This window comes from Mandrillus leucophaeus, unplaced genomic scaffold (assembly GCF_000951045.1).
Source record: "Mandrillus leucophaeus isolate KB7577 unplaced genomic scaffold, Mleu.le_1.0 Scaffold622, whole genome shotgun sequence".
NCBI lineage: Eukaryota > Metazoa > Chordata > Mammalia > Primates > Cercopithecidae > Mandrillus > Mandrillus leucophaeus.
The window spans coordinates 1,036,085-1,059,977 of record NW_012106720.1 but is presented as its reverse complement, the minus strand read 5'-3'; the positions used below and the strand labels follow the sequence as shown (position 1 = coordinate 1,059,977).

General features: G+C 48.6%; 2 protein-coding genes across 7 annotated transcripts; one reads left to right on the top strand and one right to left on the bottom strand.

Moving 5' to 3' along the window:
• Nucleotides 1-1,645: 1,645 nt before the first annotated feature.
• AKIP1 (A kinase (PRKA) interacting protein 1) lies at nucleotides 1,646-10,184 on the top strand. Of its 6 annotated transcripts, XM_012000235.1 has the most exons (6): nucleotides 1,646-1,729; nucleotides 1,950-2,177; nucleotides 2,969-3,049; nucleotides 5,357-5,461; nucleotides 7,825-7,905; nucleotides 9,887-10,184. In XM_012000235.1, exons 2-6 carry the CDS (start codon nucleotides 1,956-1,958, stop codon nucleotides 10,028-10,030), a joined length of 633 nt encoding a protein of 210 aa, XP_011855625.1. In that variant the 5' UTR covers nucleotides 1,646-1,729; nucleotides 1,950-1,955; the 3' UTR covers nucleotides 10,031-10,184. The 6 variants fall into 6 exon arrangements, with proteins under 6 accessions (XP_011855625.1, XP_011855628.1, XP_011855627.1 ...); XM_012000238.1 differs by lacking the exon at nucleotides 2,969-3,049; XM_012000236.1 differs by having other exon boundaries at nucleotides 1,700-2,177.
• A 123-nt stretch (nucleotides 10,185-10,307) lies between these two features.
• On the bottom strand, nucleotides 10,308-23,151 carry LOC105554008 (chromosome unknown open reading frame, human C11orf16). Its single transcript, XM_012000234.1, is given in 9 exon segments — nucleotides 10,308-10,681; nucleotides 11,533-11,754; nucleotides 15,685-15,879; nucleotides 15,882-16,169; nucleotides 16,172-16,327; nucleotides 17,121-17,355; nucleotides 19,531-19,687; nucleotides 22,298-22,482; nucleotides 23,057-23,151. Coding segments are annotated over 7 exon segments (1,398 nt in total). The 5' UTR covers nucleotides 22,465-22,482; nucleotides 23,057-23,151; the 3' UTR covers nucleotides 10,308-10,681; nucleotides 11,533-11,554.
• Between the last annotated feature and the right edge of the window lie 742 nt (nucleotides 23,152-23,893).

Here is a 23,893-nt window from a genome sequence, read left to right as displayed (position 1 = left end):
GGAAGAAGAGGAGGAAGAGGAAGAGGAAGAAGAAGAAATGGAAAAAAAAAAAAAAAAGACGGCAGAGCCAGAATTCAAAAAAAGATGGCAGAGCCAGAATTCAAACCAGCTCTCCGGAGTGGATATACAGGACCCCATGCACGTATAACCACTACGTGCTAAAGGAGGCACTTGATGAACCTTTATTGAAGGAAATGTTTTGGAATACCACTAAAATGAAAAATCATATCAAGGATAACGAAGGGTTTCACTCACTGTCATTCCTTTTTATGAGGGGAAAGCAGAAAATTTGCAAAAATTAAATAGTACAGACGGAGGTCGTATTGGTCTCCTACTACTCACCTGGTACCTCATAATTGCTCATCAAGCCATCTGTTGAGACTAGGTGATGATGGAGGGTTTCTTTGCTTTTTCATGAACCACAGAGGAGACTTAAAGGAGGATTTCTTTGTGTCCCTTAAAGTGACCCCCACTGACCGTGTCCTTCAAAGGGGACCTTCCTAAGCATCAGCGCTTTGCTGTGCGCTGGGTGGTGCTGCTGAGTCACTAATTAGCAGTGAGAGCCTGTGTTGTATCTCCTATCAAATAACCAGCGGAGTGGAGTGACAGGTCCTCACTTAAATATGGTTTAAGTAAGCATTCACAGTTCCTTACTTAAACATGATGCAGCCTTCCTGAAAGATGGAGTCAGACCCCAAGAGAACAGGTCTCCAAAAATGTGTGAATCCGTACTTAACCCTGGAGGGGCGAGAAAGCTGCAGTAAGGGATTATAAGACCCTACAACTCCTCAGGCGCCCTCTGCCCTGGGGGCCAGGAACATCTGCAGACAACCCCGCCTCCGTCTCGCCTCCATCCCGAGCTGTTCCCTTCTCCAAAGGCCACCTTGGCAGCCACACAGTTTGGCCTAATCACCTCCTCAAACAAAAGTAGCGACACCCCAAAATGTAGACCAAGCAGAAAGAGGCGCTGGAGGCACTTGCCTTGTTCCCCATGATGTTTTTGAGACGGAGTCTCCTCTGTCGCCCAGGCTGGAGTGCAGTGGCGCGATCTCGTCTCACTGCAACCTCCGCTTCCCGGGTTCAAGCGATCCTCCCACCTCGACCCTCCCGAGTAGCTGGGACTACAGATGCGCGCCACCACTCCTCCTACTGTGTGTGTGTGTGGTGGACACAGGTTCTCGCTATGTTGCCTACCTAGTTGGTACCCCATAACCACTCCTGGTTAGAGTGAGTGAGAGTGTGTGTGTGTGTGTGTGTGTGTGTGTGTGTGTGGACACGGGTTCTCGCGATGTTGCCTACCTAGCTGGTACCCCATAATTTTTTAGCCCAACAGGAGACCACCTGCCTTTATACCCCAGGTCCATCAAGTTAAGCAGCGCAGTAGTCCTCTAAGGGCCAGCCCCACACCCAGGGATTCCTCCCACAGCGCGGACAGACATCCTGGGAGGCTGGCTCAACTCGGTCCCCAGCCCCTGGCCCCCGGCTCCCAGCTACCGGCGCCCCGCCTCCAGCGCTCAACAGTTAACCAGGCAACCCGCGCGCAGACGCCACGGCCGCGGCGCAGAAGGCGTGTTTGGCAGCCCCGCCGCCCCGCCGCCCCGCCTCTCGCGGACCCCGCCTCTCGCGCCTTCCGCCAATGGCCCTACTGCGCCGGCGCCGCCGGGAGCGCCAGGCCTCGTCCCGCTTCCTAGGATAGCGCTGCGCGCATGCGCCTTGACGAGTGAGCCGGGTGAGGGGGTTCCCTAAGTAGCGGAAGGGGCAGATGGAAATGGAAGGGGTGGGCGCGCTAGGCTTCGTCCTGGCTAGGCTCCCGCTGGAGTTTGCGCTGGGGGCGGACCAGGAGCGGTGGTCTCCAGGGAGGTCGAGGCTGGGGCTCCCACCCGAATTTGGAGCAGGGTTGCGGCGGCCCAGCTGAACCGCCGGCGTTTGTACGTTATGTGCCCACTTAGGGAGCCATGGACAACTGTTTGGCGGCCGCAGCGCTGAATGGGGTGGACCGACGTTCCCTGCAGCGTTCAGCAAGGCTGGCTCTAGAAGTGCTGGAGCGGGCCAAGAGGAGGACGGTGGACTGGCATGCCCTGGAGCGTCCCAAAGGCTGCATGGGGGTCCTTGCCCGGGAGGCGCCCCACCTAGAGAGACAGCCGGCAGCCGGCCCGCAGCGCGTTTTCCCGGGAGAGGTGAGGGTCGCCGTGCCGGGGACCGCCCCAGTCATTGGCACCGCGGTAGCCCGCTGGGAGCCTGGGGCGCGCAGCGCAGAAGCACCTGAGGAAACCTCCCCTTAGCGGAAGCTGGAAAGGATCAGGACAATGAATGGAAAAGTCCTTTCAAAACTCTTTATATTTGACAGCTTCTTGTTGGGTAGCTGTAGAATAACGGTAGTGTTCAGCCCTGGTTGGTTACTTAAAAAAAAAAAAAAAAAAAAGGCCGGGCGCGGTGGCTCACGCCTGTAATCCCAGAACTTTGGGAGGCCGAGGCGGCAGGACCACATGAGGTCGGGAGTTCGAGACCGCTGTGACCGACATGGAGAAACCCCGTCTCTACTAAAAATACAAAATTAGCCGGGCATGGTGGCGCATTCCTGTAATCCCAGGTACTAGAGAGGCTGAGGCAGGAGAATCGCTTGAATCCGAGAGGCGGAGGTTGCGGTGAGCCGAGATCGTGCCATTGCACTCCAGCCTGGGCAACAAGAGCGAAACCTCCGTCTCAAAAAAAAAAAAAAACCAAAAAACTTAAAGCTGTCATCTGATAATAGAGGAAAGCCTGGAAAGCCTGCAAACCTATCTCTTAGGTCCTGGATAAATTGCATGTCTATCTTTTAGGGTTGGAATTCTTTCTCAGTAACATCGTTCTTTCTGACATAAACTTGCAGAGCCTTTCGAAAAGTAAAAAGGAGGCTATTTCCGAAATGGCTTTATTCTCCAGTAGGGAATCCTAGATCTAACCTGTGATGTGCCATTTATTCAAATAGAGAGAAGAGAGGCCCCCAACCCTTAGTGCTTCCTTCAGAACAATGGCTGAATTCATGGACTATACTTCAAGTCAGTGTGGGGTAAGTTGGTGTGAACCAAAGCTATATCCCATCACCTGCTGATGGACCACAATGGGGATCCTTCTGGAATTTAGGGAGAATCTGGAGACTACCTGTTTCTCCTGCCCAGCCTTCATGGTCAGATTGTAAACAGTCAAGGACTTAAACCGGGGGGTAAATCCAAGTTAGAATTCACTCAACAAATGTTTATTGAATGCCTAACTCTGTAGTTGACAATATAGCTATGAAAAGTCAGAAAAGGTCTTCTGCCCTCAGTGATCTTTCAGTCTGGTGGGGGGAAAAATAGCTTATTTGCTGAATTCTGTAGCAAGTAAGTTAAATATTAGGGTTTATTTATTTTTATTTATTTATTTTTTTTGAGACAGAGTCTTGCTCTGTTACCCAGGCTGGAGTGCAGTGGCGCAGTCTCAGCTGGCTTCAAGCTCCACCTCCTGGGTTCATGCCATTCTCCTGCCTTACCCTTCCTAGTAGCTGGGACTACAGGCGCCTGCCACCACGCCCAGCAAATTTTTTTTTTTTTTTTTTTATTTTTAACAGAGACGGGGTTTCACTGTGTTAGCCAGGATGGTCTCGATCTCCTGACCTCATGATCCGCCCACCTCTGCCTCCCAAAGTGCTGTGATTACAGACGTGAGCCACCGCACCTGGCCTTTTTTTTTTTTTTTTTTTTTTAATTGAGACAGTCTCACTCCATGACCCAGGCTGGAGTGCAGTGGCTCAATCTTGGCTTACTGCAACCCCTGCCTCCTGGCCTCCTGGTTCAAGCAAGTTTCCTGCCTCAGCTTCCCCAGTAGCTGGGACTACAGGCGTGTGCCACCATGCCTGGCTAATTTTTGTATTTTTGGTAGAGACAGGGCTTCACCATGTTGGCCAGGCTGCTCTCGAACCCCTGTCCTCAAGTGATCTGCACACCTTGGCCTCCCAAAGTGTTGGGATTACAGGCATGAGCCACCATAACCAGCCAAGTCATCTTTCGATACTCGGGGAAGGTTGAAGGCAGGCCAGAAAACATTCAAGGAAATTACCTGCATGGAAGGCGCTGTCTTCTAGGAATTACAGCAGACTCTGGCCTCATGCAGCCTTAACACTTCATGAGTCCTACATGGTTGTAAGGAGGCTGATCCACAAGGGAGATGGAAGAGAATACCTTGTTTCTGCCCTGCTTTTCAGTTTCATATGTTAAGATCTCAAAACACTCTAATCTTTCTACATCTTTTGTAAGAATCCCTGACTCCAAGAATAGGACTCCAACCAGTGAGGAATAGTTCAGGGAATATTTTTATCTTATTTGTATTGTTCAGTGGTTTTAGAAAAATCAATAGCTTCAGCTCTACTGTAAAGTGATTAAACCCTTGGTTCATGGTTCAGTAAAAGCAATAATATTTGTCTTTCATTTAAGGTTTAGCAAATTGCTGTTCTTCATTTTGGTTTTCTGTTCATGCTTCAGTTCAAGTCTCTGTTATGAAATGGAGCCTCAGAACCCCTTGGCTTTCTAGAGATAGAATTAAGAATTGTGTACTGGGTTTGCCTCCACCGTCTGAAGCAGCTACTAAAACACATCTTTAGGTCTGTGTCCTCAAGTGCTTTCCCTGGCTTCTCATTCTTCTGGTCACATGTGTTTTAGACAGTGTCCCTACCCTGTGTTCAAAACAAGCAGAGCTGTGATGTCCTCATCATTAGTCATTATCAAGGGCAAGTCTAAGGCTAACTTTGAGGGGGAGGAAGGAAGCAGACAAGAGAAATGTAACTGTTTTCCGATCTTTTGAAAGATTCTTCTTAAATTAGAGACTTCTCCCTCCACTCCCCTGCGCACGGGAAGCACAGAGAAAAGGGCTGCAGAGCTCTTGGGTTTATGTTTCATTTCCTGCTGTGTTTCTAAATTTCAAGAAAATGTACCCGTCTCTTCCCATGTCCTTGTCTGACACTTAGACAATAAACATGGAACTGTTCATCCACATTTTTTAGGGGAGGAAATGAAAGGATATGTGCATTGGACATGGGGGCAAAGATGTGAAATTTGTTTAACCTGGCAGAGAGCATGGTCCTGCCCACCTTAGTTAGCCAGCGTTCTTGCCCTACAGAGGCAGCAGGTGGCAGCACGAGGATGCCAAATGCATTTCTTTCTCTACAGCCACTTTGGGTGGGCTAACGTTTGTTGCATGACTTCAGAGGCCTGTCAAGAGGGCAGGTAATTCACCTTTGCTCTCTTGCCTCCCTCCTCAACTGTACTTTGCCCAAATATCAGGGTTTTTTGAAAATTTGACAAGACAATTTGGTTAGCTAACATCTTTGACATTACTTCTCTAGAAGTATTATTCATCTGTGCCAGAGGAAGGAGGGGCAACCCATGTCTATCGTTATCACAGAGGCAAGTCAAAGCTGTACATGTGCTCGGACATAGGGAATGGTCAGGTAAGTGTACTCAACTATCCGGCACCATGCCTTCAGTCTACCAAGATATGACACCCTATATTCAAGAGCCCTTGCTAGACTTTGTGTTACTGGATGCCAGTGTGACTTGGCATTACAGGGCTTAACAGAAATGTATAAATTCATAACCTTAGCGAACTTACAGCAATGAACATGAAATAGGAGGTTGTCAAAAATATAAGATTGATGCCACTGTAGGATCTTTAGGTGAACCTGCAGTCCTGGGCCATGGGATTCTCGGCCAGGTTTAAAGAAAAGAGCTTCCAAGCCTGGAACATGTTGCATGCAATGATCGCCCCTGTGACTGTCCCCTGCACTCTATTCTGGGCAACATAGACCCTTTCTGTATTTTTTTTAAAAAAGAGCTCCAAATATCCTCTTCTACATCTAGGGATAGGAATTTTTTTTTTTTTTTTTTTTTTTTTAAACAGGGTCTTACTCTGTCACCCAGGCTAGAGTGCAGTGGAGCAATCGTGGCTTACTGCAGCCTTGACTTCCTGGGCTCAGGTGATCCTCCCACCTCAGCCTCCCGAGTAGCTGGGACTACAGGTGCATGCCACCACACCCAGCTAATTTTTAATGTTTTTAATAGAGATGGAGTTTTGCCATGTTGCCCAGGCTGGGGGAAAAGATTTTTAATAATTACATTTTTTACTGTAAGGTCATAACTGTCATGTCTTTGGTAATTTTTTATTTTATTTTATTTTTTTATTTTTTTGAGAGGGAGTCTCACTGTCACCCAACGTGGAGTGCAGTGGTACAATCATGGCTCACTGCAACCTCTGCCTCCCAGGTTCAGACAATTCTCCTGCCTCAGCCTCCCAAGTAGCTGGGACTACGGGCACCTGCCACCACGCCCAGCTAATTTTTGTATTTTTCTTTCTTTTTGTTGTTGAGACGGAGTCTCGCTCTGTTCCCCAGGCTGGAGTGCAGTGGCATAATCTCGGTTTACTACAAGCTCCGCCTCCTGGGTTCATGCCATTCTCCTGCCTCAGCCTCCCAAGTAGCTGGGACTACAGGCGCCAGCCACCACGCCTGGCTAATTTTTTGTATTTTTAGTGGAGACAGGCTTCCACCGTGTTAGCCAGGATGGTCTTGATCTCCTGACCTTGTGATCTGCCCACCTCGGCCTCCCAAAGGTGCTGGGATTACAGGCATGAGCCACCACGTCCGGCCCATTTTTGTGTTTTTAATAGAGACAGAGTTTCACTGTGTTGGCCAGGCTGGTCTCGAACTCCTGATCTCAGGTGATCTGCCTGCCTCAGCCTCCCAAAGTGCTAGGATTACAGGCGTCAGCCACCGTGCCTGGCCCATGTCTTTCATAATTTTTAAAAAGAAAGTACAAGGGAAGTGTGGTGACGGGGGTCTCGTTTAACAAAATACTTTTTTGTAAAGGTAGTAACAATTACGGGTCTCTCACTACAAACTTAACTTTTACCACATGTCATTCTGGGGTAGCCAAAGATTCTGTTTATTGAACTGATTCAAAGGAGGAGGTGGTGGTGGTGGTGGTTTCTGAGGAGACTAGGTTTTTGCTTTTGTTTTAAACTACCTGCTTGTACTCAGAGATAGCAAACTGAAGTCCAGAGTCGATTCTGGAGTCTAAGTTGGATTCTTGACTTCTTTGGTCTGTCAGCCATTTTGGGGTGTTAGAGGGAGGAAGTTTAGGACAAGGATGGGAGAGTGGACACAGGGACATGAGCAAGGGCTGAGTGTACACTTGAAGCACCTCCCACACGCCTCCCGTGGCCTGGGAGGTGAGTAGTGGTGCCAGAGCTTGAGTCCTGAGCCCCCTTTTCTAGCCTAGCCTGAACTCTCACCTAAGTGCACCTGACCCTAAAGGGTGCACTTAGGTACATGTGGGGAAGAGTCATTCCCAACTCTCCTTTTAAAATGTAAGTTCCCTCTAAGGGAAATTGGCTTTATCAGTCAGCCTGTTGCCTTCTAGGACCACCCCTACTCCTAGAAGAAGCACAGAAGAGAATGTATTGAGAGCCTAAGTGTCACTTTTGCATTTTAAATTTTCCCTGCAATCCAAGAGTCCCATGTTACAGACTGGAAAACCAAGGCTCAAGAGAAGTTAATCTCTCTTAGTAAATAGCAGAGATAGGACTTAAACTCAGGTGTGTCTGATTCCAAAGCCCATGTAAGGATGAAAATTATAGTAAACATCTGACTAAAAATACCTTACAGAATTCACTTAAAAATGCCTTAATGACTTAGATGACAACTTAGAAAAAGCTGACAGAACAATTACTAACTCCTCATAAGGTAGAAGAAAACTTCTCTTTACAATCCAAAAGTGAAAGTTTGGGCACAAATCAGTGTTCTACTTGTCTCTTCAGAGAAAAGACAGAAAAAAGACATCCCTTGGTCCTGGAGGCATCTATCAAATATCAGAGTGTGCTCCAGAGGCATCCCAGCCTGTGAGTACGGAACTGCTTACACACTGGGTTTCACCACCGTTACAACTCCATGAACCAGTTGACATGGTTCTTAGAGGGCTATTTGAATTGGGTCTATAGTATTTTTAAGTTGAGATGTTCTTACACTTAAGAAGGGAGTGCACAAAATTTTGGTTCAGTGTAAAACTGGGTTTTCTTGGTATTCTTCCTTCACTCAAAGCTTCAGGGATACTCTTTGTGCCTGAACTCATAGTTGTGGTTGGAAAGAATGTGAAGTATTCACATCTCAGTTCCTACCTACAGCTCAGCTGAGCTGGCATTGGGTCCTGCTGGAATTCCACCATCTGTTCAAGCAGCAGGAGGGGCACGATCCTCCTGCTAACAAAGTGAAAACCATTGCTGAAATTCCGAAACATACACATTTGGTGAGATCAGGTTCCACAACATTTGAAGGCATTTGTTCTCATTTTCCAAAAATGTTTCTTTGTAAAAACATATAATGAGTTTTTCATTTTTAAGGTAAAGTACTCATTAGTTCATGAAGCCAGGGGATCCTTTTTGGAACTTGGAAGGGCTAGAATTCTGAGGAAAGGAACTTCATCCAGCGTGGTGCCGCAATACATTTCTTACTTTTTGTTTGTATACAGTTTGCTACTAGTCAGGATTTGGAGTATACTAGAGTTATTAACAATTCAGAATATTCTGCTTCTAGTACAAATATAAGTTGTTAAGGCTTAGACGCCTCTCAACACTTGCAGACTTTTGGTAATACTGATGTTCCACAGTGTTGGAGTTCTACAGCCACATGCCAACCTTACCTCTATGTCTCCTTGTGTGCAAATGAAGCATCCTTGGCTTTCTGCAATTCTGATACAACCATATTTTCTAAAAGTGACTTCTATTTACATGGTTGACAACCAATAAATAGTTAATGACATTGTTATACACATTTACATCAGTTCAAGGATTATAGACTTCCAATTTTGCAGAAACTGGACAGGCATGCAAGAATACAACATTAAACAGCTTTGGAAAAACTTGGCTTCAAATCCATCTGCAAGGTAGGAGGAATAGAGGAAATTTCATAAAAATGTAAACATGATCATTTATTCCTCTGAGTGCAATTTGCTGGCCAGTAGTTTGGCTTTTCCTGTGTGTGGTAGTGGAATCTACAGCTTTTGCCTGTGGCCCCTTCTCAGCATTAAGCAAACATGTAATGGCATCCCGGCTGTCAATCTGGCCCTTAATTACAGGCTCTTTTCTGGTTTGTGACTTTGTCCTTTTGTCGTTTGAACTGAGACCCATCCTCTGTCTGCACACCTGATGTAACCTGCCTCCCAGCCATGAGTGAAGTCTACCCTTGGAAGACTGATTGTACTCAGTTCGGCTCTAAATAAAAATCTTTCCATTAACTCTGGCTTCCAATGTTTTGTACTCTGGGAGAACCAGTCCTCCAAGGGAAAGTTTTGTCAGCCAGCTGAATTGCTGCTTCAGTGACAAAATGGAATCCACTCAAATTGTTTTGAGCTTTAGGACAAAAGAAATGCCTATCATCTTCCTAATAGTGAACTTAGCAAAGCACAGTTTAAAAGAATGGCTCTTATCACTCCCGATTACCTTGCCATTACTGCTCATCTGTGCTAAGTGCCACTGTCTACTTCTGATCCCCAAAACAGTGGCCTCTAGCCTTTCCCTCTGCCTAACTCCAAGTAGAGTGTTCTTTTTATAATCCTTCATGTTCCTGTAACACTTTAGCATTTACAGAGCATTTTCACGTGCTTATTTGTGAGGTATTACCACAGTTCTAGAAATAAGGAAAGGCTGAGACCTACCAAAATGACAGTGTTGTAGGTGAGCAGGCTGAGCCTTGAAAGCAGGACCTGTCTCCCACATTAGCACTTCATTCCATCACACCTCTGCATGCACAGGTAGCCTGCTGGGGGGCCATGGTGGCAGTGGGGTATAAAATCTCTAAACTGCTAATATCCTCTTTTCCTTCTAGGCTGAGAACATTTCTAAGGACCTCTACATAGAAGTATATCCAGGGACCTATTCTGTCACTGTGGGCTCAAATGACTTAACCAAGAAGACTCATGTGGTAGCAGTTGATTCTGGACAAAGTGTGGACCTGGTCTTCCCTATGTGATGTTGACCATCACTGCCTTCACATCACCTTTTTTTAACTAGTAAGAATAAAGCCACTGTATGATTCTCTTGATAGCTATACATTAATCCTGTTTTTAATGCTGACTGGGTCAGCCTTCCCAGGAACTGGAGTCTGTCTTTTTCAGTGCCTTTTTTAACTGGAGGTGTAGGAGTCCTCCATGCTTGTTTGCCTGAAAGTAATATGATTCGCTCTCTGAACAGGTTTTACTGCTTGCTTTCCAAGTAGAGGTTAATTATGATAATAAAGAGACTGGAAATGAAGAGAATTCATTTTTATTGAGAGGTAAAACAAAAATGTCACTCATGTACAACGGTAGGCTCTATGGAAAGGTGGCAGAGTGGCTGTGGACACATTTGGCGAAAGCAGGCTGACCCTCTCTTCCGTGGAAGAGGCATCTTAAAGCAGTCTCACCAGGGCCCTGGCAGGGACCCCCAGGGCAGGACCCCCACACTCCTATACCCCTCACAACAGGTGCCTTCCTGCTGCTTATCTGCAGGGAGGTCTTCGTGGGGTGGAGATACTGCTGGTTATTTGACTGTTACCTGTGGCCTGTCCTGTGCCTCCTTCCGTTGAAGGCCTTGTCAGCCACTCTGTATAACTCTCCTCAAGTTATACATGTTTATTCTTTACCTATAAAAGGGGAAAAAATCCATAGATTGTTATGCTGACTGTAATTTTATTCAAAAGTCACTGATTTTAAAAAGTCATTGATGTGCTGAGTGTGGTGGCTCATACCTGTAATCCCAACGTTTTGGGAAGTTAAGGCAGGAGAATCACTTGAGCCCAGTAATCAAGACCAGCCTGGGCAACACAGTGAGACCCTCTCTCTACAAAAAGTAAAAAGTTTAGTCAGGTGTGGTGGCATGTGCCTAGTTACTCAGGTCCTAGCTACTCAGGAGACTCAGATGGGAGGCTCACTTCAGCCCAGGAGTTCAAGGCTGTAGTGAGCCATGATTATGCCACTGCGTTCCAGCCTGAGTGACAGAGTGAGATCCTGTCTCAAAAAAAAAAAAAAAAAAGTCATTGCTGTGTCCCAAACGTCTTGAAGCTGCCACAGCAGTACTGTGACATCTCCCAGTTTCATTGCCTGGTTCTCTCGTTTTGAACACAAACCTTTCCACCTTTCCTTGGGAAAGGTGCCAGTATTTTATATGATGGAAATGAAGTTTTAAGTAGAGCTATATTACCATTGTTAGTGAGGAACAGACTCTATATTCAGAGGGCCTAATAAAGCAGACCCCTACCCAATACCATAGAACAGAGGGTCATTTAAATGGGGATCCTTGCACCCCCAAGAAGCCTGTGATTAAATTCATAGGTTCCATAAGCATTCTGAAATTACATGCAAAATTGAGGGTATGTACATTTTTCTGGGACAAGGGGTCATAGGTTTTACTGTTCTCAAAGCGGATGTGACCCAAAAAGTCTAAGACCCATGTGAGAAGTCCTTAGGAAGCCCCTTTCCAGCCATTCTGCTTTACCTAGATCCTCAGGGCTCTCAGTCTAAGGGGAATTCTTGTTCCATGGACCTATTGCAAGGCTCTGACTCTGCTTTCTGTGTTCAGCTTCCCCTGGCGGGGTCTGCGGTGGCTTCGTGTTGGTTGCCTTCAAGAACAGCTCCGTGGTAGTCCCCACTACTACAGTTTGTGCTCTCTGCTGTTTGTGATCGTTTTCTTCTTTCCAGATGTTGGAATATCTTGTTCCTAAACCCAAAAGTCAATTACTTAGGTTGAATATGCCACCATTTTGATGGGATAAGTAGAACTAAAGGATCACTGAAGTATCTGTAAGCTCACAGCATTGTTTTCTTTTCATTTGTTATGTATTTGAGACAGGGTCTTGCTATATCACCCAGGCTGGAATGCAGTGGCATGATCATAGCTCACAGCAGCCTCGACCACCCGGGCTCAAGCCATCCTCCCACCTGCCACCCCCTCTTCACTACAGCCCCCAGTAGCTCGGACCACAAGCGCACACCACCATGCTCAGCTAATTTTTTAGTTTTTTATAGGAACAGGGTCTCGCTATGTTGCCCAGCTGGTCTTGAACTCCTGGGCTCAAGCGATCCTCCAGCCTCAGCCTCCCAAAGTGTTGCGATTACAGGTGTAAGCCACTACACTTGGCCTATTTTACCATCATGCAATGTGTCCATGTAATGTTTTCTATTTTTAGAGAAAAATTTTTTTATCATTTCTGGCCCTTATGCTTTTGGGAAACATTACCTGATACCCAAGATTTGGAGTAGTGAAGAAGTTATTGGATGTGTTTTCTAAACTGCCATTAGGGCAAGTAAAGGTAACTGACTGCCACCAGTTAAAGGAGCTTCGACACCTTCACTGATCACTGATAACATGGACCATAAAGAAGAGACTACAAGCTGATGGAAAAACAAGTTTTAAGAAATTGAACTGGGTGCATTAGTGCACACCTGTAGTCTCAACTATTTGGGAGGCTGAGGCGGGAGGATGGGTTGAGCCCAGGAGTTTGAGGCTGTAGTGAGCTATGATCATGCCACTGCACTCCAGCCTGGGTGACATAGTGAGACCTTGTCTCTAAAAATAAAAAAATATATATATTAGGGCAAAACAAAAATAATGGGAGATGTGACTTCCTGAGGAACAGACCGATTTAAAAGGGAAGGAACGCTTTTTATGTTTCTTTTACAACTACAGATTGAATCCTGTTTCAGTTATAAGCAAAGGAGGCAGAAAGCACCTCCCTGCCAGCAGCTGACAATCTGGCCTTCCTAGGACTGTTAGAATCTAACTGTAACCTCTCACTGCCTGTAACTGAAAGTGTGGAGGACAGAGAAACCTATGCAAGAGCTTTTGTGAGAGGCAAAGCTCAAAATTGAGTGTCGAGCATCAGCACTCGACAGAACGGATATCGAGTCCTGAGAGCAGGAACTGATTAAACATCAAGCATGTTTAGGAGAAGCAAAACAGCATATTTCCTTTAAAAGATACAAAACCTGGAGGGGAGAAAAGCAAAGCGCTGGTGTTTGCCTTGTTTCAGCCCTGACCCACATGTGGTTTTCTGTGCTTCTCTTAACTAGTGAGCTGTGACAGGCAGTCCCACGTGTGTGGTGAAGGCTGGGGATGGCCATGTCTCCACACCCCCTCTCAGGCATGCTCTCTATATATTTGGGAACATGCTGACGATGCTCACGGGTCAGCCCCAGGAACTCTCCCTAGAGCATAACACAAGATCCAGGATTTAACGGGAAAGCTGGGCCAACTACCTGAAGATACTATAGTTCTCTTCTTTATAGTTGATTATTAGAATTTATTTCGGGGGAGAAAATAACTTTGGAGTGGATCTGTTTAAATGTGGTGATGGAGAGAGACTAGGTGTAGGCTTCGGGCAGTAGCAGTAAGAGCTGTGTAAACTTAGGGCCAGGGGAAATTTGTTTGGACTTAATCAGGTTTGGAACCCTTCTAGAGATTGCTATGGAGCAAGCCACAGCAATAGGAACACAGATGTGGTACCTAGGGCATCTCTGGCCCCCATGGCCCCTCTGGTTGTCCCTCTCCCCTATGCTGGGCTTGGTATTGTCTCAGTTGCTCCCCACAGACCCTTTTCTGTTGGGTAGGTACAGCTTTTCTTTCTCCAGGCTCTGCTGGAGCAAGAGGCATTGGGAGCTATGGAAAATTTAGCATGAAAACGCTAGAGTTTGATACCATTTTCTTTATGCCCTCTCTACAAGTGATAATATAAAGAAAATGGTGCCAAACTCTAGTGTTTGCATGCTAAATTCTCCATAGCTGCATTTCTTTCAAATGGAGAAAGAAATTGGCATTTCTTTCTTTCTTTTTTTTTTTTTTTTTGGAGACAGAGTCTCACTGTGTCACCCAGGCTGGAATGTAGTGGCTCACTGGAACCTCTGCCTCCAGGGTTCAACTGATTCTGTTACCTCAGCCTCCCAACTAGCTGGGATTACAGACGTGCATCACAGCGCCTGGCTAATTTTTGTATTTTTAGTAGAGACGGGGTTTCACTTTGTTGGTCAGGCTAGTCTCAAACCCCTGACTGCAAGTGATCCGCCCCCGCTTTGGCCTCCCAAAGTGCTGGGTGAGCCACTGCACCCGGCGAAATCACCATTTCTGAGTGGCTGCTGCCAAGGCTTGCCATTGCAAGATTGGATTAACCCATTTCACAGAAGCCTGGGACCCACCTCCCCATTTTATATTTTCAATATAAAGTTTCCTCCTGGAGAGTGGAGGACGAGCACAGCTGGGTCTGAGATATAGGGGAAAAATCCTCATATAAAATCCAAGTGCAGCAGACATACCCCTCCCCTCCCAAAGCCCAGGGGTTCAGAGGAGTCACCAGGAAAGCTTCTCTTTACAAACAATTTCTCAACTTTCTGGAACCGAACACTAATAAAGTCGTTACCCCTGGGGCAAGATTGAAATCTTCATTGGTGCCAGCTTGATGGTTCATGCCTGTAATCCCAGCACTTTGGGAGGCCGAGGCAGGCAGATCACTTGGGCCAGGGGTTCGAGACCTGCCTGGCCAACATGGCAAAACCCCATCTCCACTAAAAATACAAAAGTTAGCCAGGCATGGTGGCATGCACCTATAATCCCAGCTACTGGGGAGGCTGAGGCATGAGAATCACTCAAACCTGGGAGGCAGAGGTTGCAGTGAGCCAAAATCATGCCACTGCACTCCTGCCTGGGCAACAGAGTGAGACTGTCTCAAAAAAACAAACAAACAAAAGACAAACAACAACAACAAAAAACTCTCATGGGCTAAGCAGTCCTTCTGGCTCAGTGACTGTGCTAGAAATAGGGCTATGGTTTCAACCAGGGAACCCTAGTGGGTCCCAGTGTGGGCAGTGCCTAGAGATCTAAACCCTTAGCAATGGTGTTCCTTCACCTCACAGCCTCCCTGCCCCAGATATGTTCAGTGACCCCAGGACCCCCAGAATCTTGTCAAGGGCCACCTCCTTCACATAGCTCTGACAGGCTTCTGCTCCTTCCGGGCTCCATTGGGAATTTAGATAGAATGGGCTCCCGGAACCTAGCAGGGCCCGCCACACAGTTCTCAGCTGGAGGTGATGCAGTGTGGGGCTGGCTGCAGACTGCCAGCAGCAACAGGACACGGCTTTCCTGTTGGCCATGAGGAATAAGAAGCACATCACAGTGCCCAGGTCCTCCCCGCTGACTTACTGAGGGGCCCAGCAGGAGAGTGGGGCCTCATGACCAATGCTTAAGACCAGTTTCTATGCTTCAGTGCATCAACTCTCATCAACACCAGGAGGCATTTGTACTGTTCATCTAGAGAAAAACCAAGGCCTCCAAGAAAAAAGGAGGGGGCTAAAAACAGACAATGGCAGTGCCCTGTCAGTAGAGACTAGTGAAGAAAGAAAAAGGCAGGTATTAAATAGGGATGCAACCTTAGCACAAAGATCAGTTCATCCTTCTGCTCCTGTGGGCGTCATAGCTGAAATGGAAACCTGCTATTTCCCTTTTCCCACAGCCTCCTCTTCAGCATAACCAGACTCCCAAGGATTACTGTAGTCCCAACAGAGTGGACACGTGCATCAGCTTCCTAAGGGACATGTGGGAGGGAAGGGAGCCGGGGCCCCAGCCCCTGCCTTAGAAGGCAAGCCCACTCCCCTGGCATACCTGGCTTCCCAGGGCGTGGCTCAGGCCCGTTTCTCCTCCAATACCTCCACTCAGGCTGGCAGAGGCCACTCTGCCTCAAAGGAGTCTCAAGAAGGATGGGATCTGTGTTGACTGCACTGTTTACCATCAGTCTCTGGGGAGGGCCCATCTCCAGATCATTCTCCACATCGTCTTGTTCACGGGAGGAGGAGGAGAGGAGGAAACAGCCAGGGGAGCGTGCGTTGCTACTTTTTCCCCTTTAGGACCTTCCAGGGGCAAAAGCTGTGCTGGGGGCTCCAACTCTGGAAGTTCTCTGGCTGTGACTTCTGAGGTCCTGGTTAGAGGCCACCAAGTGGTGCCACATGGGGGGCAGCCACAGAGGCAGCCCTGGCACAGCAGCTGGCAGCAGGCATGAGGGTGGCAGAGAGGGCACAGGAATGGAGTGCCCGGAGGAAGCTCGTTAGTGATGCGCCCAGTGATTGGCCCCAGCAGAGAGAAGCATGGGGCCAGTGAAGGGGCCTGGGGTGCTCCCTGGTGAAAGACTTGTGCAGCCTCTCCACAGCCTTCTTCCAGATGGCCAGGGACACCGACTGGACCCCACCTAGGGGCACTTTAGCGGCTCTGCCATTCCAGAAATGAACAGTGATTTCTTCTTCCTTTGATGCTACATAACAAAAAATGGCAAAATTTTGTTATAATTATCAATTACCTTTTTTTTTTTTGAGACAGGGTCTGGTTCAGGCTGGAGTGCAGTGGCACAGTGATAGCTCACTGCAGCCTCAACCTCCCAGGCTCAAGCCCTCCTCCTGCCTCAGCCTCCCAAGTAGCTTCCACTTCCTAATCGTGGGATAAAGCCTCTCCTATCCACACAGGCAAAGGCAGAGCTTCAGCCCGGCCCCTGTGCTCTGGCTGCCTGGCTCCTCACATGCACCTCTCCGTGGAGAGCCTGCCAGGAACATCCTTCACCTGCATCATACTTACCTCCTCTTCCTGAGGACTTGCCTGAGCCTCCCTGCCTCCTGGACTACAGTGGCCTGCAGGGGCTCACTTTTCTTGTCAAAACCAAAATGCATTCTCAGTAGAATCCTCATTCTGTCATTCTCTGAATTACAGTGGTGCTGACTGACCCGGCAGAAGACGACTGTCCGGTCCCTGGAGGACCTGGTGAGAGCTGGGTCGTGAGTAGCTAAACCATGGTTTAGCTAACCAACATAGACATAGAGTTTTAGGCCACTTACCCTGATTACAATTTTTTTTTTTTATAATCTGAAAGATACAGTGTGCATCTTGAGGCATCTGTTGCTGCCTCAAGATTAAGCAGCAGGCAAGGGGGTAAAAATTATCTTCTTAATGCCTTAGAAACCCCTAAGCTGTAGACGCACCCTTGGCTCTCTCATCTGGCCTGATTATAGCCTGGCTCCTTCTGGGGACTGATGAGTCAGAGCAGCTTCTCTTACCTCTCCGGGGATCTCTCATCTCCAAGCCCAAAAGAACAGTGCCAGGACCATACTGCTGTTGTCCTGGCTGCCAAAGTGCCAGCACCTTGTCCCCTGGTCTCAGTGAGTATCCTACAGATGGTGAGAGAGGAATGACATCCTCTTCTAAGACCACTCTCTGCTGCTGGGCTGGCAGCTTTGGGCCTGCGACAAGAGGAGCCTCAAATTCCACAAGCAGGACCCCCTGTCTCTCCAGCTGTGGGAAAGAAAACACTCAGAATAAGAACTGGCATTACAAAGTACAAGAGGGAGCACCCAGGTTCCCTACGATGCCCCCAAACCAGGCCCAGGGACTGCCTTCCAAACAGTGACAGGCACCTAAAGAAGGGATGAGGCAGATGCTCTTTCAAGCCAGTCATAGCTGAGATAGGCAGGCTGTGTGGCACGGTTGGGATTCCCTGAATCTCTTTCTTCCTCGGGCAACACTTCTTGCCTCTCCCTTTCCATTCCCTTCCTTTGCCTGGTTTTCTTTCCTCCTACCAAATTTTTGACCTGCAATTGCCAGGAATAACCTGGGTCCTCCCTGGACCTTTTCTCAATGCGATCCCCTCCTTCCAGCACCCCCAAGAAGCGTCACTCCTGTGTCCAAGACCAACCAGGGATGGATGGTTGTTCACCTGTGAGGCTCATGTAGGCGAGGAGAGATTGTGGCCACAGAGCTGCCCTCAGCACCGCCCTTACAGTCAACGAGGAAAGGGTTAGCTAAGCAAGTGAATAGCAAAAGTGAGAGAATAGTGATGCAGCTACTTAAAAGTACAGGCTGTTTCAAGTACTCTGTGATTTAGAAGAGAAATAAACTGGTTTAAATTATTTTTACCAAATCACTGGACAGAAACTATATTCGAGCAAAGTTTTGCTAGAATTTCATTTTAATTCACATATTACTTGAAAATTGACCTTTTTTTTTTTTCCCCCAGATGGAGTTTCGCTCATCACCCAGGCTAGAGTGCAATGGCATGATCTTGGCTTACTGCAACCTCCGCCTCCTAGGTTCAAGTGATTCTCTTGCCTCAGGTTCCCAAGCAGCTGGGACTACAGGAGCCCACCACCTTGCTCGGCTAATTTTTGTATATTTAGTAGAGACGAGTTTCACCACATTGGCTAGGCTGGTCTCGAACTTCTGACCTCAGGTAATCCACCCTTCTTGGCTTCCCAAAGTGCTGGGATTATAGGCATGAGCCACCACACCAGGCCAAAAACTGACTTTTGATTGGAAATTCTGAAATTCATATTTTTAAAGAATTTACATTAGTCTTCCCTTCATGAATCTACATTCACAAAGTAAGTCTGACTCTGAAAAAAAAGAAAAAAAAAAAAAAAGAAGTGAGTAGCCACTGAAGTACAGGCCAGGCCTGGCCCCCAGCATGGCAGGAGTATGCTTCTCTGTGTACCAGCACACACCCATGCATGTGAGGAAACACATCTTGTTCCTCTTTCCCTTAGGCTGGTGTTCATTCAACACACGGAATTTTCCTCAACAAAGTACTTTTAAAGTACATTTTCTTCTCTGTTATGCATTGAATTGTGTCCCATGCCCCCCCTCCACCCTCCTCCCACAGGCTGGAGTGCAGTGGTGCCATCAGTTTGGAGCTCAAGTGATCCTCCTGCCTCAGCCTCCCAAGTGGCTGGGACTACAGCCATGTGCCACCATGCCTTGTTAATTTTTAAATTTTTTGTAGAGACAGGGTCTTGCTATATTGCCCAGGCTGGTCTTGAACTCCTGGCCTCAAGCAATCGTCCCACCACCACCTCTCAAAGCGCTGGGATTACAGGCGTGAGCCACCATGCCTTGCCCCCTGCCAAATTCATATGTTGAAGTCCTAGACCCCAGAATGTGACCTTATTTGGGAATAGGGTCATTGCAAATGTAATTAAGATGAGGACTGAATATGGCAGGTCCCTAATCCCGTGTAATTGATGTCCTTATAAAGGGGGAAATGTGGGCAGACACACACTCAGGGAGAAAGCCCCGTAAAGGTAAAGGCAGAGATCAAGGTGATGCCTCTATAAGCTGAGGAACACCAAAGCCTGTCAGCAAGCCATGAGAAGCCAGAAGCGGGGCATGGGAATGATTCTTCCTCACAGCTCTCAGAAGGAACCAACCTTGCCAAGCCCTGGACTTCCAGCCTCCAGAAATGGGAGATGACACATTTCTGTGGTTTAAGCCACTCTGTTTGTGGCACTTTGTTAGGTAGCCCTAGCAAACTAACGCACTCGGTGGTATTACATGTTCACTTCTACAACATGGCCATGAGAGAGCTGTGCTTATCCAAAAAACCAGCCTGCTAGACGCATACAGCCAAGGCATGTCAGGTATGACAGGGCCACCCAGAGGAGCATGCCAGGGAGATACTGAGGGTCAGGGACTTGCCTCAGGAGCAGCCTTTATTTGAGCCCAGTAGTAAAAGCCATCTGCTTCCCTTCTTGCCAGGACCCATGTGTTGGCAGCATCTCCAGCTCTTCCCAGCCAGCCAGGCCCTTGCCATGCTGGGTCGGCAATGTGGAGACACGGGCAAGAAGAGGTGTGCCTGGAAAAAAGCAAATGGAATTAGTGGATAGAGAGTAACAAGCCCTAAACACATCAAGAAACATGTTTCTCAGGTACATCTGAGGTGCACCACAGCACACAAGGCATGTGGAACAGAAATCCACATGGAAAGTGGCAATCTATGACTTCCAGAAGGATAAGATAAACCTCCGGGAGGGGCAGTAGGAGAGGACAGTGAAGGGAACCATCCTTGGTGGATTGGGAGTTGGTTCAAGGCAACCAAAAGGTAATTTGCCTTGATACATTCAAGTTAATTAATGCTTGTTCCTACACTAGACAACAGACTGGAAAAGTGTGGCTCTCGCCTGTAATCCTAGCACTTTGGGAGGCTGACGCGGATGGATCACTTGAGCTCAGGAATTCAAGACCAGCCTGGGCAACATGGTGAAACCCCATCTCTACCAAAAATACAAAAAAATTAGCTGGGTGTGGTAGTATGAGCCTGTGGTCCCAGCTACTCAGGAGGCTGAGGTAGGAGGATTGCTTAAACCTGGGAGGTAGAGATTGCAGTGGGCTGAAATGACACTACTGCACTCCAGCCTGGGTGACAAGGTGAGACCCCCTATTGAAAAAAGAAAAGAGCGCCAGGAGCCAGGCGCAGTGGCTCACGCCTGTAATCCCAGCACTTTGGGAGGCCGAGGTGGGTGGATCATGGGGTCAAGAGATCAAGACCATCTGGACAATATGGTGAAACCCCATCTCTACTAAAAATACAAAAATTAGCTGGGCGTGGTGGCGGGCGCCTGTAATCTCAGCTACTCAGGAGGCTGAGGCGGGAGAATCACTTGAACCCGGGAGGCGGAGGATGTGGTGAGCCAAGATTGCGCCACTGTACTCCAGCCTAGTGACAGAGCAACACAGTGAGACTCCGTCTCAAAAAAAAAAAAAAAAAAAAAAAAATAGTGCCAGGAAGGTGAATCTTAAGGTGGCATGTGGGATTCCAGGATGAGGCGTGGAAGCTTGGGTAGTAATACCAAGGGTGTGAAATTGTAATGCCACTTGATGCTGTGGGGTCAGAGAGATGAGGAAGTGTTTGGGCAGGGACAACCCAGAGGAGCTAAGGGGTTGTGGGACAGAAAAAGGAGATGCTAGTTCCAGATAATGTTGTGGTCAGGGCCAGTTGGTCTAGGGGAGTTGTTGAGTCAGGGTTTGGGTTTTTGAAGAAGCCATTTTACTTTGTGGGCAAGGCTGAATGCAAAGGGGGCCTGCCTGCCTCCTGCTGTCATCAACATGCTGTCACAGCACCCAGGCTCTTCGTGCTGAGGAGCTCCTGCAGGCCCGTGCTGAGCTACCCTCAGTCCCCCTCAGCCTCCCTCCTGTGCTTGTTGGCATCTAAAGTCCAATGCTTAACTCTAGCTTTGAACAGGATGGTCCACCGGGTGAATCACGAAAGGGAGCCATTAAGGATCATTCAAGCTGGCATGTCCCTAACATGGGCACAATGGATCAGGCAGCAGGAATGCGAGTCCCTGGAGCTGACACGCTCCATGTGTGCATATAGGCTGTGGTGCCTTTGGCCTCTTATATCCATGCTTTAGAAAGCGGACTGAGGATCCTATTTAGGAAAATCCTGGACAAAGGAGGAGTACTGAGGGAACCTGAAGAGGGACCTGGAGACCCCCCTTAGCTGATTTCTCCTATGGTGCCAGAGCAAGTCTCTTTTTTTTTTTTTTGGTTTTGTTTTGTGTTTGAGATGGAGTCTCGCTCTGTTCCCTAGGCTCGAGTGCAATGGCGCTGTCTCGGCTCACTGCAACCTCTGCCTGCGGAGTTCAAGCAATTCTCCTGCCTCAGCCTCCCAAGTAGCTGGGAATACAGGCATGCACCACCACGCCCAGCTAATTTTTTTTTTTTCTTTGAGACAGAGTCTCACTCTGTTGCCCAGGCTGGAGTGCAATGGCACGATCTCAGCTCACTGCAACCTTTCCACCTTCTGGGTTCAAGCAATTCTCTGCCTCAGCCTCCTGAGTAGCTGGGATTACAGGCACTTGCCACCATGCCTGGCTAATTTTTATATATTTAGTTGAGACGGGGTTTCACCATCTTGGCCAGGCTGATCTCGAACTCCTGACCTTGGGTGATCCACTCGCCTTGGCCTCCCAAAGTGCTTGGATTACAGGCGTAAGCCACCGTGCCCAGCCAATTTTTTTTTTTGTATTTTTAGTAGACAGGGTTTTGCCATGTTGGTCAGACTGGTCTCGAACTCCTGACCTCAAGTAATCCACTTGCCTCGGCCTTCGAAAGTGCTAGGATTACAGGCGTGAGCCACCACACCCAGCCAAGTCTCATTGTTGATGGTAAAATGAGCTATAAACTTGGTAACTGGCTATCCCTAACTGCCTTCTCTCCCTCATGCCAACTGTGGCATCTGCAACTCTGCTAAAGCCGGATCAACCCTGGAGGGCTCTGGGAGCACAGTGTAGGCTGGAATGACAGACCGCACACAGATACACCAATCATAAGCCAAACAATGAAGACCCCTTTCCGCCTTCTCAGGAAGCAAGTCTCTCCACCAAGGTCTACCACCAACAGCCAAGAACAAAGGAAAAAAGAAAGGGGCACCCACTTCCTCCAGAGGGGCAGAAACAGGTACCTTGCGAGGGGCTTGTGCCCGGTGAGCCAGGGTGCTTGGAGGGCAAAGGGGTAGGTGAAGGAAAGGCCCCACAGTGGAGCAGCACGGTCCCAGCCAGGGGCCTTCAGGCTTGTGGCCACGCTGCAGTATTTGAGCAAAGGCATCCTGGGCCCCGTGGAGGAGTCCATGGCCTTCAGAGGATCCACCTGAGAATAGGCACCAGCACTCCCTGAGCTGCAGCTTAAAGCCAGCGGTGGCCGCCTGGGCGAGGCAGGGCTCAGGTCTGCAGTTAGCTGACTCTGGGGACAGTTGAGTCCATGCACGGCCCCACCTGCTCCCACAAACTCTCACAGTTTCCTCCTTGAGTCACCTGCTTTGGGAACCTCCACTCAGGAAACAGGGAAGGGATTGGAAGAGCAAGAGCTGTGAGTTTAGAGCAGCCCAGCTTTAAATCCTCCCTCACAACCTGCTGGCTGTGTGCTCACTTAACCTCTGCCCTCCAGTTACACTCAGGATAGAATTCATGGAAGGCACCTGGCGTATTCAGCAGCTCAATTTACATTAGTATTTTTCCTCCTTCCTCCTCCCCGGCCACCTACAAGGCTAGTTCTGGCCCCAGGTGAGCTGAGCTCTCAGGGCCGTCTATCCTCTTTCTAGCTCCGTTCAGAGGAGACAGCTGCCACCACGGCCCAAGATCAAGCCACACCGCCGCAGCCCACCAGAGCCCTGTGAGGATCCGCCCCTGCCTAAGTCCACAGGTCTGACCCCAAAAGGACTTACCCACAGCCCCAAACTCCCAGCCTCCACCTCAGCCTCAGGCCCCTTCTGACAGTTGGGGCTCAGGGCCTCAGCACAACCGACTCCTGGTTGCCATGCCGGTTGCTGTGGGTGCAGCCTGGGGATGCTGTCGTCTGTGGCCAGTGAGTGCACTGAGCATGCAGAGAGGCCAACAGGAGGCCTTTGGAGGCAGGGGTGGGGCAGGAAGTGATGGGGGAGGGGGTGTTCTCCAGGTTTCCCTCTGGAGAGAAGAGGAGGAGGAGGGAGGGAGAAAGGCCAGCGTAGCCTCAGTTCTCCAAAACTCACGCTGCCCCACTGCTAGAAACGTCAGCGGTGGTGGGAAGCCCTCAAGGATCCCAGGGGACTCCTGTGAGGGAGGAGCCTCCTCCACCGAAACTGAAGGCCTCCTCCCTGTACACACTAGAGGCAGGGGTGGGGGAGCCACTGGCGGCCTGGGGACTCTAGGGTAGAATTTGTCCCTAGTCTAAACCAAAATAACCAAAGATGTGGGCCTGTTTGTCTATAACAGGCAGGACTCCTTTGAGGAGCAGAGGTGTTGTGACCATTTGGAGGGAGAGGCGTGGACACTGGCAACAAAGGAACAGAAGTCCAGATTCCGCTCATGGGAGGGGCTCGTATTTGGAAACCTCTGACAGTCACTGCGCACTGGTTATGTTCCTGGTATGCAGGCAAGTTTGGAGGTGTCCCCCACATCCATACCCCGCTTCTACCAGGTTCTGTTACAGTTGGCAGATCCATGGGAATAGGGAGGCCAGGGTACCACCTCCAGGAGTAGAGTGGTGTCAGTCACCCCTTCCATCCCCGTCTGGCCCCAGAAGT